The 18,144-nt window shown below is 40.6% G+C and overlaps 1 protein-coding gene across 3 annotated transcripts in view; it reads left to right on the forward strand.

The window, feature by feature from the left end:
• The window catches only part of GALNT12 (polypeptide N-acetylgalactosaminyltransferase 12), a 100,807-nt gene that overhangs the window by 66,454 nt on the left and 16,209 nt on the right, over window positions 1-18,144 (forward strand). For all 3 annotated transcript variants that reach the window (XM_084621204.1, XM_084621205.1, XM_084621203.1), the window contains 2 exons: window positions 716-892; window positions 9,321-9,452. In XM_084621204.1, the coding sequence (XP_084477330.1) occupies window positions 716-892; window positions 9,321-9,452 (309 nt within the window). The remainder of the gene's footprint in view (window positions 1-715; window positions 893-9,320; window positions 9,453-18,144) is intronic.

Here is an 18,144-nt window from a genome sequence, read left to right on the forward strand (position 1 = left end):
TTTGGCTAAATGGTTTTAGGTCTTTTCCAAAGGTTGTTTTGATGTTAATCTCTAGCACTCTAACCTTAGATCTGTTAGTTTTTCCTGGAGATAGGCCACACCAGCTGTTCATCTTGGCCACTGTCAGAACAGGTGGCTTCCTCCCTGCTTCTAGCAGATGCTGCTTCTCCCTCTGCTGAAGGCTGTCTGCAGACTCTGGCAGACATCACTTCTTCACAACCAGGAGGGCTAGAAATATATTTAAATGAAAGTGTAGGTTCACATGTTTAAGAGCTAGGGCCGTAGGCACTTCCCTATTGTATATATTACTTACACCCTGGGAGAGAGCTGGATTATCTGAACCCCAGAGAGGAGGAAGGAAGCCCGAGTTGCCCAGTGCAGCTCAGCATAGCACATGTGATCATGCTTTAAACATCTGTAGTATCTCATCTTTGCCAACCAGAACTCCAGTGAAAGTACCATGGTGTCCCTGACTCCATCGTTATCTTACTGATTCTCCCACTGACGTGCTTTGACACCTTTGTTTATTTACCTGTAAATTGAGGATCATATTTGCCTCCCTCCTGAGATTATGATATTTATAGTTTATAAGGTACATTTGAGATTTTGGGAAAAGTGCTATAAATATGAAGTATTGTAAAGTATTATTATTCTGCCTATCCTACTGTTTACGTGGTTTCAGATTGACAACGTATAACGTACATTCTTTGTTTAGATCTGGCAGTGCGGAGGAAGTCTTGAGATCCACCCATGTTCTCATGTAGGTCACGTTTTCCCCAAACAAGCTCCCTACTCACGCGCCAAGGCCCTGGCTAACAGTGTACGTGCAGCAGAAGTTTGGATGGATGAATACAAAGAGCTTTATTACCACCGAAATCCACATGCACGTATGGTGAGTTTGACATCTATTGCGTTTAGAACTAAACTTGTATTTCTTTTCAATTTAACAGAAAAATTATTTATGGTGGTTTTGTTTTTTGTTTATTTTTAGTAGCTAAATTCAGGTTTTTTGCAAATTAATGTCTTTCACTGACATAAAAATGAACATTATCGACAGGGTTAATTTTTAATATCTCTTGGAAAACTGGGGAAACTCCAGAGGACTGGAAGAAAGCAATAGTTGTGCCTGTATTTAAAAAGGGTAAGCTGCATGACCCAGGTAATGACAGGCTGGTTAGCTTGACATTGATGCATATTGGAATAATGCAACAGCTGATACAGGACTCTGTCAGTACAGGATAGAAATACAATTAATGCTTCCAACTAGTTTAATGGAAGTTAGGTCTTATCTAACCAACTTGGCAATGTTCTTCAACAAGATTACAAGTCTGGCTGATAAAGGTAGCTGTTCTATACAGTGTTTTTGTAGCTGTGTTGGTCCCAGGATATTAGAGAGACAAGGTGGGTGAGATAATATCTTTTATTGGACTGACTTCTGTTGGTGAGAGAGACAAGCTTTCGAGCTACTCAGCACTGTCTCGCTCACCAACAGAAGCTGGTCCACTAAAAGATATTATCTTACCCACTTTTCTCTCTAAAAGTAGCTGTTGACATAATAGATTTGTTGTTTATAAGTTTGGTATAGGGATGTACAACGTTCTGATTTTAAAATATTAATGATACAAAATTAATATGTTGCAAATTAATTTGATTAAAATACAGATCTGAAAACATAATTGTTAATGGAGAATTATAAATGAGAGAAATTGTTGCTGGTGGGGGTTCCAGGGATTGGGGTTTTTTTTCCAAAACTTATTTGTAGGAATAATATGGAAAAAAGTATAAAATCATTGGTGCTAAAAGTTAGCAGGTAACACAGAGATTGGCAGGAGGGTTAATAATGAGGACAGGTCATTGATATAGAATGATCTGATCACCTGATAAGCTGGGCACAGGGCATTTTGATACAGCCAAATGAGAGGTCATACTCTAGGATATCCTTATAGGCTGGTATCTATCCTGGACAGCAGTAATTCTGAAAGATCATTGTAGTGAGCTTCGAGAGTGATGCTATGGCAAAAAGAGTTAACATGCTCCTTGGATGTATAAACGAGAATATGAAGTAGGATTAGAGAGATTGTGTCACCTCTGCATAGTAAGACTAGTAAGACTATTGCATGAATATTGTGTCCATTTCTGATGGCCGCACTTTTTTTTAAAACAAGGTGATGGAAAAATTGGAGAGGGATGAGAGAGTTGATAGAGAAATGATTCAGGGTCTGAAAAATATTCTTTACAATGAAAGATTTAAGGAGTCCAATTTATTTTGCTTGTCAAAGAGAAGGTTATATTATCACTATAAGTGTCTACATAAACTGAAGATATCTAATATTGCAGGAATAGGGGGAAGGAGATTAATTTAGATGTCTTTCTAATAGGGCTGTCGATTAATCGCCGTTAACTCACGCGATTAACTCAAAATAATTAATTGTGGTAAAAAAATTAATCATGATTAATCACAGTTTTAATTGCACTGTTAAATAATAGAATACCAATTGAAATTTATTAAATATTTTGCATGTTTTTCTACATTTTCATATATATTGTATTCTGTGTTGTGATTGAAAGCAGTATATATTATTTTTGCTTACAAATATTTGCACTGTAATAATGATAAAATAAATAGTATTTTTCAATTCACCTCATACAGGTACTGTAGTGCAATCTCTTTGTTGTGAAAGTGCAACTTACAAATGTACATTTTTTTTTGTTATATTACTGCACTCAAAAACAAAACAATGTAAAACTTCAGCGCCTACAAGTCCACTCAATCCTATTTCTTGTTCAGTCAATCGCTAAGACAAACAAGTTAGTTTACATTTAAGGGGGATAATGCTGCTCTCTTCTTATTTACAATGTCACCAGAAAGTGAGAACAGGCATTTGCATGGCATTTTTGTAGCTGGCATTGCAACGTATTTATGTGCCAGATATGCTAAACATTCGTATTCCCCTTCATGCTTCGGCCACCATTCCAGAGGACACGCTTCCATGCTGAGGACGCTCATTAAAAAAATAAGCATTAATTAAATTTCTGACTGAACTCCTTGGGGCAGTATTGTATGTTCCCTGCTCTGTTTTACCCACATTCCTGTTATAGCAATCTTGGATGATGGCCCAGCACATGTTGTTCATTTTAAGAACACTTTCATGCAGATTTGACAAAACGCAAAGAAGGTATCAATTTGAGATTTCTAAAGGTAGCTACAGCACTGGAACCAAGATTTAAGAATCTGAAGTGCCTTCCAAAATCTGAGAGGGACGAGGTGTGGAGCTTGCTTTCAGAAGTCTTAAAAGAGCAACACTCCGATGCAGAAACTACAGAACCCAAACCACCAGAAAAGAAAATCAACCTTCTGCTGGTGGCATCTGACTCAGATGATGAAAATGAACATGCGTTGGTCCGCACTGCTTTGGATTGTTATTGAGAAGAACCCATCATCAGCATGGACACATGTCTTCTGGAATGGTGGTTGAAGCATGAAGGGACATGTGAATCTTTAACACATTTGGCATGTAAATATCTTACTACAACAGTGCCACAAGAACACCTTTTCTCACTCTCAGGTGACATTGTAAACAAGAAGTGGGCAGCATTATCTCCTGCAAATGTAAACAAACTTGTTTGTCTGAATGATTAGCTGAACAAGAAGTAGGACTGAGTGGACTTGCAGGCTCTAAAGTTTTACATGTTTTATTTTTGAATGCAGGTTTTTTGTACATAATTCTACGTTTGTAAGTTCAATTTTCATGATAAAGAGATTGTACTACAGTACTTGTATTAGATGAATTGAAAAATACTATTTCTTTTGTTTTTCTACAGTGTAAATACTTGTAATCAAAAATAAATATGAAGTGAGCACTGTACACTTTATATTCTGTGTTGTAACTGAAATCAATATATTTGAAAATGTAGAAAACATCCAAAAATATTTAAATAAATGGTATTCTATTATTGTTTAACAGTACAATTAATTGCATGACTAATCACGATTAATTTTTTTAATTGCTTGACAGCCCTACTTTCTAAACAAGATGCTTTAGCTCAACAACATGTCACTAGAGCTTCTCAATGAAATGGTTGTAAGAATTTTTTTAATATGGGAAAACAACATTTTCCCCTTATCTCTCTCTTGGAAGTGACTGAATCATTTTTACCTGATACTTTCCTAAAATTTTCAACATGAAACAGACACCTGTCATGGAGAATTACAACCTGTATGGTTAATGTTTGGCAAAGTTATAAACCACTGAAAACAGGGCCTTATAATAGGAAAGAGTTAGGCAATCTTAACCACAGGGAGCAATACTTTTGCTTGGTTTTCAGTGGCTTTCAATGGTTTTCAGTGGTTTATGCTACTGTGCTACCTAAAATTATAATACTGAAATAGTGTGGTCTTGTGGCAGAGCTTGAAGTAGAACTCAAATCTTCCATCTAGAGCCCTATGTAGGATTATTTTTAACTCCGCTCCTGTGCTGTTCCCACTATTACGGCAGCAGGTCCTACAGGAACCTCAGGATCCTGGTTCAGCTGTAGGGCTCTACACTAGTCCTGTACAGGACTCTACTTCCATCTGCAAATCCCATGCTTTAGCCACGAGACCCGACCATCTCATATAGACCTTTATTTTAAAAATTTATCGTGAAGTGGAAACAGATTGTTATAAATTATAGGAAGCAGAATCTCCACGAATTGATCCGATTGCTGGAGGGATTGGAATTTAATCTGTAATGGAGTAATGGGATTTAAAAAAAAAATCAGCCACTTACATATAGCTCACGAAAAAGTACAGAACACTTCAAACCTGTACTTATATGGATAAGCTGACATGACAGCTTGAAGCACACAGTAGACATATTTGCTGAACCTGTCAACACAGCATATTCAGTCCTGTGTCCCGTTAGATTTCACAGGCTAAGCATGGCTAGACTGGGTCAGTAATTGAATGGGAGACATACAAGGAATATATATACCATACGTGCTGCAGGATGTGGTAGTGTTGATTCACTAGTTAACACTCTTCTGTTTTAGCTGAAACTTAACCAGTGCACATATACGGTTTCAGGCAATGTCTATGCTACAGACTTCAACATAGCTATGCCGCTAGGTCAGGGGTGTGAAGAGATGTGATCCCTGACTGACACCGCTGTCCTGGCAAAAGTCCCTACGTAGACTCAGTTATACTGGCATAAAAGTGCTTTACTGGAATAGATGTTTTTCATTCATAGGGTGGGTGGAATCACCTATATCAGTAAAAACACAGTTTTGCTGGTATAACTACATCTAGAGCTGGAGCACTTTGCTGATACACTATACTAGTATTCCTATACTGGTAAAGGGCTCCTAGTGTACATGTCACCTTTGAGGATGGGGCAGTTTTGGCAAAGGTACCCTCTTTCAGAAGAGACATAACTTGGATATCCTTGACTGCTTGTGGTCGAAGACCTCACTACACTTTTCATAAGAGTAGAGATATTAATGCCAGTAATGGCCAAACTCCATTCCATTCTCCATATTTATTGTACTGTATTAAAACAAAAAAAAACATTAACTTCAACCCCATGCTCTCTTGTTTCACGATATTGGCACATCTGATTATCACAATCCACATATGCGTAGTGTTGTTCTACTTTAACATTACAGAAGTTATCCATTAAAGTTTTGAGTCAGAACACAAGTTTGATGAAACAGGGATGTGCATTGTTTTTCCGTATCTGTTGGAGATGGAATTGAATGCCGTCCAGAGTGTGGGAATGTTATTGATGGCATCATGCATGATGGGAAGGTGGCAATAAATGCTGGGGAACTTTCCCTTTATTTTTTAATTCCATAATTTTAAGGTGCTGGGTAGCTGCGGGATGTTGTGCTGAATCTTTAACTGTCATTAAATAAAGTTTTTCTGTTAGTAGCCTAGATTTTTTTTTTTTTTAGTTGAGTTGCTGTAGCTCAGTGTGTTTAGGCTGTGGGGTTTGCTTTTTGTTTTTCCAAAAATTGTGCTGCCTGAATTGTGGTTCCCATAACAATGTGATGCAACACAGGGCTCCTGGGTCCTGATACAGTATATTCCTTACTCTGCCCGCCCTTGGTAGTTTGACAGCCTCCCTGCGTGGCAGGGCTCTCTGTGGTAATGGGGTACAGAAGCATTCCTGAGGAAAGGGGGATCTCCAAGGAATCAATACTGAGATCATAAACCCAGTGGAGGACATAGTCATGCAATAGGAAATAGTGGGCCTTGCTTAGGAGAGAAAGGGGGCATTGGGTGATGGGGCACCCTCGCTGTCCCCATCTACACGTGCTAGCCATTTGGAATTTGGGAACAGATACATCTAAGCTCATATTAGCCATGTTTTTTTCAACTTGAACATGAAAATTCAAACACTTCACAAAATACTATTGGCATTTTAAAGTTATCTTAATCAAAACAGTTTTGGTGAAAGTTGAACACTTCCACTGAAACTAAATCTTTGGGAGAATCTTAACTATGGATAGTGCTATGGCTCCACCGGTATTAACATCACATTGTTCTATCTGTTAGAGTCAGTCTGTCTGTATCTCAGGTCTTCCTCCCATTTAGCAGTGGGGACGAGAGGGTGGTTGTGACCCCTGACACCTGTTTGCTACCTTCCTGGGAGTCTCAGACTCTAGGATGACAACTCATATTGTGATCTGACCAGGGAGGAAAGTATTCAGAGTAAGCCATTGCTAATCAGTGAAGTATTCAGCAAGGGAAAAGTCACATGCAGCAAGTAAAATCCTTGCATCTTATCAGATCTCAGACAAGTGGTTCAGAACTTTTCCACATGAAACCAACAAACCTGAGTATGGAAGAGGGAGGAGCTGCCAATGTAGAGTGCCTATTTCTTCTCAGAAAATAGTGAAGAGATGTGCATTTGTGGACTTACCTTTTAATAAAGTTCTCAACTTTTACAACCTTATCAAGTACATCCTGTTTGCTTTTTGTGCTTGTTTGTTTGATTTTTTTTCCCAGTCTGCTTAGGCACCTCGGCTTCCCAGTGAATTGAACGATGTGTCAGAATGGCTTGGAATGCAGTGGTGGTTCTTCAAGTGCTGGTCCCTAGGTGTAGTGCACTTCAGGTTTACACATTTGCGCCATGCATCAAGGACTGCAGAAATTTTCCTAGCAGAGTCTATCTGGTCTGGTATATGCCCCTGCTCTTCTTGTGCTCTGCACCGAAGTTATAAATAAAGGGGGCTGCCAGACAGCTGCCATTTTAGTTCCTTCTTACCACTTGTGGTTTCAGATGGAGCTGCAGTGTTCACACTGGCTTCTTCAACTTTTTCCTGTAAATAATTTGTAATAGTTTAGCTATTTAGTATAGTTAGGATGGATATTTGGGGTTCTGTCCCTTAAGATTTGGGATCCTCCTCTGGGTCGGAGAGGGATTCCTGTATTTCCCCACCATACCCCCGTTCTTTGACAGTAGTGGGGAGAGTCCCCCAAGGAAGAATTCCTGGCTTCAAAAACTTTATCAACTGCCACAAACCCTTCCTGATCACAGACTACCACGATGCCAGTCTGTACTGCCTGGAGGAAACTCATGTCTCATCCAGGTGAAGTATCTGCAAGTCATCTCCAAGAAGGACAAAACAGCTGAGGAAGTTCCTGCTCCAAAGATACCTCATGGAGAGGTCCTTGAGACCAGGGAAAACTTCTGATTGTGAGGACCTGTATGTTGGCCTGAAGAAGGTAGGAGCAGCCCCTTGAGTTTGACTCTGTCAAGCTCCAAGGCCTCCACCCCACCCCCACTGGCTGCTGCTCTTCTCTGAAGAGATGGTGACTCCAGCCATATCCTGATGATCCTAAGGCTTTCCAGAACTTGCTTAAAAGGGTGGCAGAGACACCACAGATTTCCCTGGAAGAAATCCAGGAAGCCCTGCACAGACTGCAGAACATCGTATGTAGCTCGAGTTCAAGAAGAGTTGAGCTTCCTATTAACAAGGCTATCCTTGAACCCACCAGGACACTTTGGCAGATGGTTCCACCAGTATCCAAGCAGGCTGAAAAGAGGTATTTCATATCTAAAAAAGGCACGGACTAACTATTCTCATATCGGCCTCCCAACACTCTGGTATTATCAGCTGCCACTGAGCGTAGTAGGCAGAGATAAGCCAGGTTTGTGCCTCATGAAAAGGAAGTTTTTACCCCATCTCGCTTCCTGAAAGGCTTAGTTAGGGTCTTCCCTCCAAATCTTGTACCAGCCAAATCTTGAACCTGGTTTTATCAACTCAGACAAGGGCAGTATTTGAGCCTCTGGCATCTTGCTTTTTGATACACCTTTCCATAAAGGTAACAGTTCTAGTTTTAAGAATAGGGGAGTTAGGAGGGTTCCTGGCTGACACCTCTCACCATACAGTTTTCCAGAAGGATAAAATATTCATGAGACTTCACCCAGTATTTATTCTTAAGGTAGTGTCTTACTTTCACATCAATCAAGTATCCACTTAACTGTATTTCATGCATGAATAGGCAAGAGATGATGTGGTAGTCCTTGGATGTGCGTAGGGCCCTTGCCTTTTGTCTACAGAGGACAAAGTAATTTCATAAGCCTCCCAGACTCTGTCTTATTTGTGGAAATGATGTAACGAGAGGATAGAAACTTACTTTTGTTTTAATGAAAGGATAAGAAAGGGGCAGAGGAAAAGGAAGGTGGCCTCTGGGAAACCTGGGGATTGCAAATGAGTTTGTGACCACAGATTGAGAACCCTTGGACTACGGAAGGAAGTGGATTTTGAAGACAGATTTGAAGAAATGATGTGCGCTCTATTTGAATCTGTAGCAAGTGAAAAGTTTGAGTGGTGCTTTCTTTAGCAGATTTAAGGTTCCATTTTTAAACTTAGTTTTCTTTTATTCAATTTACTAATTCACAAAATATACATTCAAAGGCAACCTTAACTGAGACTTTCCAAACTTTTAAACACATTTAAGTTTAATGATGTCTTTAGAGAGGATTTTGCAAATGGATGGTGAGAATAATTTAGCACTCTTAACTTAAATTCATGCACTGTTATCAAGACATTCAAATATCCAGTCAAAGAGCCTTAACTGTGAATTTGCTAATATGTTCTCACTTTAAACAGATTTTTTTAAAAAAGAATTCAATTTGCACTGTGTTTGAAAGAACTGTTGTTGTTAAAATATTAATAAATTTAATAATAATGAAACCAAATCCAGGGCCCAGCAATGGGAGTTTTTTTTTCCCTGGGAAAGCACTGCAGGATCAGTTTCCTAATAGTCTATATTGCTAATCTAACAGAAAGCACCTGTTCTTATTCTTCTATTGTATTTTATTTTATTGTAGGAGCCCTATGGAGATGTGACAGAAAGGAGGCTGCTTCGAGAGAAGCTCAAATGTAAAGACTTTAAATGGTTCTTGGAGAATATTTACCCTGAACTTCATGTACCTGAAGACAGAGCTGGCTTCTTTGGAATGGTAAGCAACATGCTTCACTGGTCTCTGGAAAGTGTCTCCCTAAGTCACTCTCTCCTCTCTTTTATGAGTTAAATATGGAAGATAAAGATGTACCTGATATTATTATTCCAGAAAACATTGATTTTGGTAGAATTTAATTAGACTTGGTAGACACTAAAATTTGGGGGTATTAGAAATTTAATATAAAGTAAAATAGTATGGTTAAGACCAAAACCTGCCATAAATTGCAGCTCAAAATTAAGTCTTATGTGGGCCAATGGGGATATTGAGTATGGCTTTCAACATTTCTTAAAAGATTACAGATAAGGAAAAAAAGCATTTGTTGGGGCTTGGGGCTATGTTTTTAGTTTTGAACTTGAAAACAGGAATAAAGTGCTTTTAAACGTATATGAACACATAACAGATTAGACTAATAGTCAAGAAATAAAACTCTTCTTTTTCTATTAATGATTTTTTTTAGAATTTTATTTTTATTTGTAGCAATAAAAAGCACCCACACCAATCAGCTGAGCATTTTGTTGATTATCAGTAATACACACCTCAGTTAGTATCACTCCTTCTACCAAGCAGCAATCCTTAATGTAAAAAATACTAATAATCCAGTACACCAAATAGCAGCTCAATTTCTGAACTTCCCTCAAAAGGGCTCCAAAGCATGCCATTAAAGCTGACAAATCTGAACTGTTTGGGGCCAGTTTTAGGAAGATATTCCAGAGCCCTGGGGGCCTTATGGAGAATACTCAGCCAGCTGTCCCCTCTCTGTTATGTCAAGCATGAGCACCTCTAGTGATCACAACTGTAGTGCTCTGTCATGGGGAGCGGTGGGCGGTAGTCATCCTTCAGATATCTGGTCCCAGACCCTTTGGGACTTTATGTTAGTTTTCTTAGTTTATGTTATGTTAGTTTTGACATACTAACACTTGAGCACAGGTGTCATGTGCTGTTTAAGACACTCAGGGGTACATCTACACTGCAAAAAATCTGAAAGATAAGGCTGTACCCTTCTGGCCAGGCATGGACAAGTAAATGATCCTAAATGTCACCTGGTCTTCTAAGTGTAGCTGTGGTTACCCCAAGTTTATAATCTCGGGCCCTTCCTAGAGCAAGTTCTGACACTGCTGGTTTTTAATTTTCAGGCAACCAACATCACCTAAGTCTTGTCCTGACTGAGCCAGACTGACCTAACATGCTTTAATACTGCCAAGTGCTGGATTAGTCACTTAACTGCCTCTACTGGATTTTTCTCAGTGGAGAAATAAAGCTGTGTGTTGTCAGTGTACTGAAAACACCATAGCCCAAGTCTCCTCATTCACTCCCCTAACAGACTGTGACATTCCCCTGGTGTTATCTGGACCGGTGATCTGCTAGGCCACTCCAATCCTCAGCTCTGGGAGCCAGCCTTACCCTGCTCTGCTGTGAGAACCCCCACTCCCAGGATGTTCACGCACAGCCTCTGGCATGTAAGCTGCTCCCAGCTACGTGAATGAGCACTTTTGGCCAGCCGCTGCTTGGGTTGTTCAACCGAATATCTCCGGTCCCAGCCACAACCCTAGGAATCTCCATTTTGCAGTGTCCAGTTATGCCCACTGGACGCTGCGAGCTTATATGAGTTCGTCAATTTAACAAACAAATTGATATGCACCAGGCTTGTTATCCCAAGGGGAGTCTGACACACTTCAAACCAAACGCACTGATTCAGGTAGAATAAACTAATTTATTAGCTACAAAAGATAGATTTTACGTGATTATAAGTCAAACCACAACAAGTCAGATTTGGACAAATGAAATAAAAGCAAAACGCATTCAAAACTGATCTTTACACTTTCAGTGCCCTTATAAACTTAGACGCTTTTCACCACAGGCTGGCTGGTTGCCTTTCAGCCAGGCTCTCCCCTTTGATCAGCGCTTCAGTCGCTTGGTGGTGATGTCTGTAGATGGAGGTGGGAGAGAGAGGAAGAGCATGGCAAATGTCTCTCCCTTTTATCATGTTCTTTCTTCCCTCTTGTCTATGCCCTCCCCTTCAGAGTCGGGTGAGCATTACCTCATTGTAGTCCCAAACTGACCAAAGGAAGGGGGGTGACTCACTCGAGATTCCAACAGATCCTTTGTTGCTGCCTAGGCCAGCCTCCTTTGTTCCTGTGAGGCTGGGCAGGGTTTGTCCCATACATGCCCTGATGAGCTGTGAACTGCCCCTCTGTTCCTGGAGAGTTTTGCCTGGTCTTGTTTTAAGACATAAGGATACATTTTCAGCCTCATAACTATATACATGAAATTACAACCTATAACATTACTATAACAATAATGCTCAGTGCATCATGAGCCTTCCGAAGACAACCGACATGACAAACTTTGCATTGGATACAACACAATCATATTATAAGGATGAACATGGGGGTGCACGGTGTTCCTGTGTGATACAGTGTCATACAGACCCATTACATACTGAACAAAAGAGGTGATATGTTGGAACTTTACAGTACTCCATATGAAAGAGCACTTGGAGTTGATCAGCAATTGTCCAATACAATCCTTTGGGACCTCTGAACAAGGAAAGAATACAGCCAGTCCAAAGCAGTCTCATCCATTTCTTCCAGACTCATGCAGAACTACTGAGGAGCACAGGTTTGAGTTGCAGAACTGGAAAAAAATAGCTTTTTTCCTGGTAAAATGAGCACAGTTGATCAAAAGCATTGAGACAGTAACTGTTAAATCCTGCAATTCCAGTCCCTTTTCAAAACAGAACCTCACTTTGAGAGTCTGTACTATCTCTATTGCTAATATCCTCTTTCATACAAAACTCCCATTGACTTCAGAGTTCTGCAGGATCAAGACTGTAGACTGATGATAAAAATGTTAAAGAACAAATAACCACATATACAAAGATAATAAATTCTTTAAATATTTCAGAAGAAGAAAATCTTGTTCTGCTAGATTAGAAACAAGTGAAAGGATCAGTCAAAGGTTAAAGAGCTTGCAAAGAAGCCAAATAATTTGTTTGCATTGATCTACATGACAGAAGATGTGCCAGTCTCTCTCATTAAAAGGTGAAGGTGAAACAAAATCAGAGAAAAAAATATAACCAAAAACATAATAGGCAATTTGAAAAGGAAATTTTTATGAGATTGCATTCAGTAAAATTCTGATGGAACTAACGAATGAAGAAATTCAGCTGCTAACAAAAATGGTATTAATTATTGCGAACGGTTGCTATGTGCCTGACTCCAGTAAATGCTGTGTTTTAGGGTTCTTTTTAATGATCTCAGGCATAATTTCTCAATAAATGTATGCGATGGTAACCTTCCCATGCTGTTAAACTAAGCATGCAGGAAAAACTGCAAGATACAAAAATGAGCTTTGTTTTTTAATCATGTTTCTTACATGAGGTAAATGCTAGTGATCTTACAACCAAAGCTTTCTCAATTTATTTACAAGCAAAGTTTTCTCTGTTTACTGACAAAAAACTGACTGCTTTGTAAGGACAGTTTCTGCAAACAAATGTGTGCACACATATAAAATAGAAGATAGGAAAAGGAAAGGGGGAGGGGAGACTAGGAGCGTTCTTTTAAGGATAGGTTGATAGTAGTTATTTTCAGTTTGAGACGAAAGTCATAATTCTTTCTGTAGTAAGCCTAGTTCCTGGTCCATCCAGAAAGACCGGAACGGAGGCTAGGTCCTGTTAATGGATTAAGTCTCTTCCCTCACATCCCCCAATGACAGTAACTGGTATAAAAAGCATCAGATGAGCAGGCAAAACCAAACCTATGATTGGCTAGGCTTCCTGGTTGAAAACCAAAACTTTTTAACTTGGAATGGAAAATAAAACAAGACAAAGAAATCAAACCATACTAAATAAAAGAAACCTGACAAAAATGAAGAAAAGCACTAGTTTCTCTTTTCCCAGGTTAATCTGGGTTTTATACTGTAATTCATGGAAAATTTACAGACTGTATGTAGCAGTTCTTCCAGAGCGTTCCAGTTGGGTATATCATCCCAAACAATCTTAACTCAAAAGCAAGGCAATCTTGGGCAAATTCAAAACAGTCTAAATCAAATCCACGAAAGGTCAGTTTTCAAAATTAAGTTCAACAAGATTTCCAGCCAATGTCAGGCTTTCTTTAGCGTGACTTTGATTATATGATCTTCAGGATTTTGCTCAAAGTTCTATCTACAGTAGTAATCCAGAGAATTTAAATTTGTCAGGTTTTCCTCCTCAAACCGTATTCCTTGTTAGGAGAAGTCAGGGAACACATCGTACACACTAAGAGTTTGTTCTGTCAAGATAGTAACTAAGTGATTTTGTAAATCATCCAGATAATTCGTAGTTTGTGGTGACAGGCTTATAGAATGAGATCCTCTCCCAACGTGGAGATAAGTGAATTAAGATATGTAATATTTTTGAATATGAGTTAGCAAGCACACAAGTCCTTGAAGGTCTCAGGGTGCCTTTTACAAGCCCCAAGTCTGCTTCTAAGGTACTGTGATTGTTCTCGAGGCACCCAGACTGAGAGTTACTTGTTACCCCTTGCCTCCAGCAAGAGGGAGCCTTTCTTGTGGTAGCTGGGTGTTAGCTACCTGACACCATCAGCCTTTCAGCCGCTCAAGAACTCTTCCCAGGGCTATGCCAGCCCTGACTTTGCTTTGCAAGTTAACAATAAGTGCACCCCAATCTCCAAGTCCTTTTGAATCATTCCCTTGTGCTATCCAGCCCCTGAAACTGGCTACTCACATAAATTCAACATCCTTTCTGCACCCAAAGGTGCAGGATACCCCATTTTACCTTTTTTACTTTACATCACCACTCCTGGAAGTCACATCGCTTGTGAGCACTTATAAAACAAAAGTAGGTTTATTTAAGAAAAGATAAAGATCTAACTCAGGGGAAGGCAAACTACAGCCCACGTGCTGGATCCAGCTCGTCGGCTTTCAATCCAGCCCACAGGATTGCCAGCCCCATGGTGCAGCAGGGCTAAAGCCAGCTCCCCGCCCCGCTCCCAGAAGTGGTCGGCACCACGTCCCTGCGGCCTCTGGGTGCGGGGGAGGGGACAGAGGGCTCTGTGTGCTGCCCTCACCTGCAGGCACCACCCCTCGAAGCTCCCATTGACTGGGAATGGGGAACCATGGCCAATGGGAGCTTCAGGGGTGGTACCCACAGGCAAGGGCAGAGCATGGCGGAGCCGCCTGCCCCACCCCACCCCCAGGAGCTACTGCCAGACATGCTGGCCACTTCCGGAAGCGGGGCAGGGCCAGGACAGTCAGGGAGCCTGCCTTAGCCCCACTGCCACCCCGGAGCTCCGGGCCAGGGCCTGAACCCGTATTGCACCCCAACGCCCTGTCCTGAGCCCCCTCCAGCACCCCGCACCCAAGCCCTTTGCTCCGAGCCCCTTCCTGCACAACATACCCGCTCCCACACCCCGCAACCCCTCCTGCACCCCAACTCCCTGCCCCAGCCCTACATACAATTTTCCCACCCAGATGTGGCCCTTGGGACAAAAAGTTTGCCCACCCCGATTTAAATGGAAGTGGGAGAAAGTGATGGAAACAACTGGGCACAACACAAAACAAAATCATACAATGTGATATGGGTCTACACCTAAGTTTCCTGTCAGCTGCGCAGCCATGCAGCAGGCTCTTTAGGGATGCACAGGTCCCCTGGCCCGGCCCAGCGCCTCCAGAGCTGCCAGGGAGAGGAGCCCCTCCCTCGGCCCGGTCCAGGCCCGCTGGAGCTGCCGTGGCTGGAGAGAGGCACCTCTCACCCGGCCCCGAGCTGCTGCGACGAGAGAGGGCTGGGGGGAGTCCTCTCTCCCCGCTGCAGCCCCCGGGACAGCCTGCACCCCAGCCAGAGCCCTCACACCCTCACACCCCAATCCTCTGTCCCAGCCCTGAACTCCCTCCCACACTCCGAACCCCTCGGCTCCACCCCCACCTCACATCACCTCCATATTGGTGCACATAACAAAACTCATTCTGCACATGGACATACAAAATTAAAGGGAATACTGATCTACACTTAGCCTATTTGTTAGATAGGAAAGGTAACTATTGATTTCACCACAAAATTCATTTGTTTGCAGAGCCGTCTGGTTTCACAAGAACCAGAATACAAACGTTCATTAAAACCCCCCACTCCTTAAGGGGTTTCCTCAGTGAATGGACCCAGAGTGCATTTCTCTACATTCTGTTATACTGAAACAGTCTTTTGTCTTTCTTCATAGCCAGGGTGATCTCCTGCCTGCTATAATGTCCCTTTTTGTGTCCAAATGGTTTCAGTGTTTGCTGTTGTCTTAGATGGTTTTCATTGCTTGCTCTGGGATATGGCAAGGGTAGACAACAGAACCTTGCCTTACCTCACCAGCTGACTAGGCAGGGGTGACAACTCCCTCTTGCTGGAGTGGGCCATCACTGAGACATATTGACTAATGGTGACTAATTTTTACTCCAAGTCCATAAAACATACTTTCAGTATAAATACATTATTTCTTAAATATTACCCATACACAACTCTCTCAATGATAATGAATCTTGACAAGTTACAAGCTTTCTGTAGATACTTCACATGTTGCCCTTTATGGATAAATATCCTGTAATATGTGTTTGGTGTAGTTAGTTTGTCAGATCTAAGGTGAGAGATGTTTGCAAAGAACAGGGGACCCTTTGCCCAGGGGTCTCTGTGTCACAGGTATGCCTTCAGAAAATCACTATTGTAGAGATTTGCAGAGCCGATGCGTGGTGCTCAGTCCATACCTTAGCCCAGCATTACTGTTGATGTCACCTTGAGGTCCGATGTCCAGTTCAGGAAAGCAGACTTCCAGTCATTCTTTAGGTAAGACAGCTGCGTCTGTCCTACCTCCTTGGTGTTTATCACTTCTTTTATCACTGTGGGGATCTGTAGTGATAATATCAAAAGGCAACAAACAGGTTATAGGTTGTTAATACAGATCCAGACAAGAAACCCTGCTCTCCATCCCTACTTCTTTGAAATCTGTTAGGCTTTGTGGAAGTCGAAGGGCACAAACACAGTTAGCCTATGATTTTCGGAGGGAGATTTTCAAAAGCAATAGGTGTCAGAAGTCTAACTCCTCTCCAAGTGACAATGAGCCAATGTTGAGCACTTTTTGAAAATTCTGTCCTGTCTTCCTGTCAGAAATGGTCCCTAATATTTCAGAATATTTTAACAATTGCAGTTTATTACCTATCCCCAACCTCCAAAGGGAATGGTGACTGACTGTGGTTACAGAATACACAGCATGGAAGACAAAAAATTATGTAGGCAAAGAAAGAATCAGAAATCCTGCATGGACAGAATTATTGACAACTTTTATGAGCTGAACTAAACACTTCATAAGGAGAACAAATATTTTCTTGTTTTTATTTTCTTTAATGCAGCATTCTACTAAAATATTAAGGTAAGTCACAGACAAATTTAAAATCCCATACTAAGTTTCTGTTTATACTCTTACTTTAACTCTTCTTGCATGATTCAAGCTTGTTTGATATTTGTTGGAAAAAAATATTACGAGAGATTACATGAATGAATGGATATTATTATGGTACTATTTTTGTCAGCACAAAGCAAACTGTCTTCTTCAGTTAATGGGAGAAGATAGTGTTTTCACAAACCCTCTCTCATCTGTTCCAGCCTTGGAACAAGAGACTGGTGAATTCATGCATAAATGGTTTTTAAACCTTTATTTTTGTGTCTGCAGTTTATGGGTGCAAATATCTGCAGGTGCACCTTGCATCATTTAGGTGCTTAGCACCTGGTTGTACCCATATATCAGGTTCTTAGATCTCTAAAAGGCCTACTTTATGGCTGTAAAATGACATTAGAAAATTCCTGAGTTCACAAAATAAGAGATCCAGTTATAGTCAGGCTTAGGTACTAGCACTATATGTTAGAAGTTTGTCTGCACAACAAAAGTATGTGTGCAGGGGACACAAAGATGAGATGACACAACGATGAAGCATAAATACTACATAAAAAGTTGTTCTGAATTGAAATTTGAGATAATTAGGCATCTTTTATACAGTGTTTTTTTCTTTTGAGTTTGCAGTTTCAGAACCCTGTTTAAATTTTCCTCTCCTTTATGTCTACTTTGTCTACAGCATACAAAGAAAGAGTTGTATGTATGTGCAGTAATTTGGTTTGTAATTAACTTATGCACACAGACACAAAATAGTGTTGTGCCTAAAAGTCAATAATATTGTAGAATACACATGGCTAACTTAAATTGGGAGATAATCATTGTGATGTTTAATGGAGTATAGGCAGGAGAATATTTATGCTGGTCTGATGCAGTCTTGGTGACGTCTTTGCTTGGAGCGGTCATCTGGGGAGTGACAGCTGCGGTGAATATTTGACTCAGTTGATCTTCCCATTGGAATAAATGGCCAGTGTGGCAACACAATTAGATTTCTGAGTAGCACCTCCAACTCTGAAGTCAGTTATTGAGGGCAAGAGAAACCCATTTATTGTTTTAGTTTATGTAAGAAAATTATCATCATTTATAATTCAGCATAACTTCAATCTGATATTCCTTCATATCAGATATTATAAGTATTGGGTGCAAGTGTTGGTGGGAGGGTTGTAATTTTTATAGTTGTTTCAAGCTTTGCTCAATTTTACTTTTCTATTTTTGTATGTAGCCCTTTACTAGTGTTAAATGTAAATCAAAATTTCTCTTGGTCAAACTAT

The sequence above is a fragment of the Lepidochelys olivacea genome (assembly GCF_965140295.1).
Source record: "Lepidochelys olivacea isolate rLepOli2 genome assembly, chromosome: 2".
In the NCBI taxonomy this organism is placed as follows: Eukaryota; Metazoa; Chordata; order Testudines; family Cheloniidae; genus Lepidochelys; species Lepidochelys olivacea.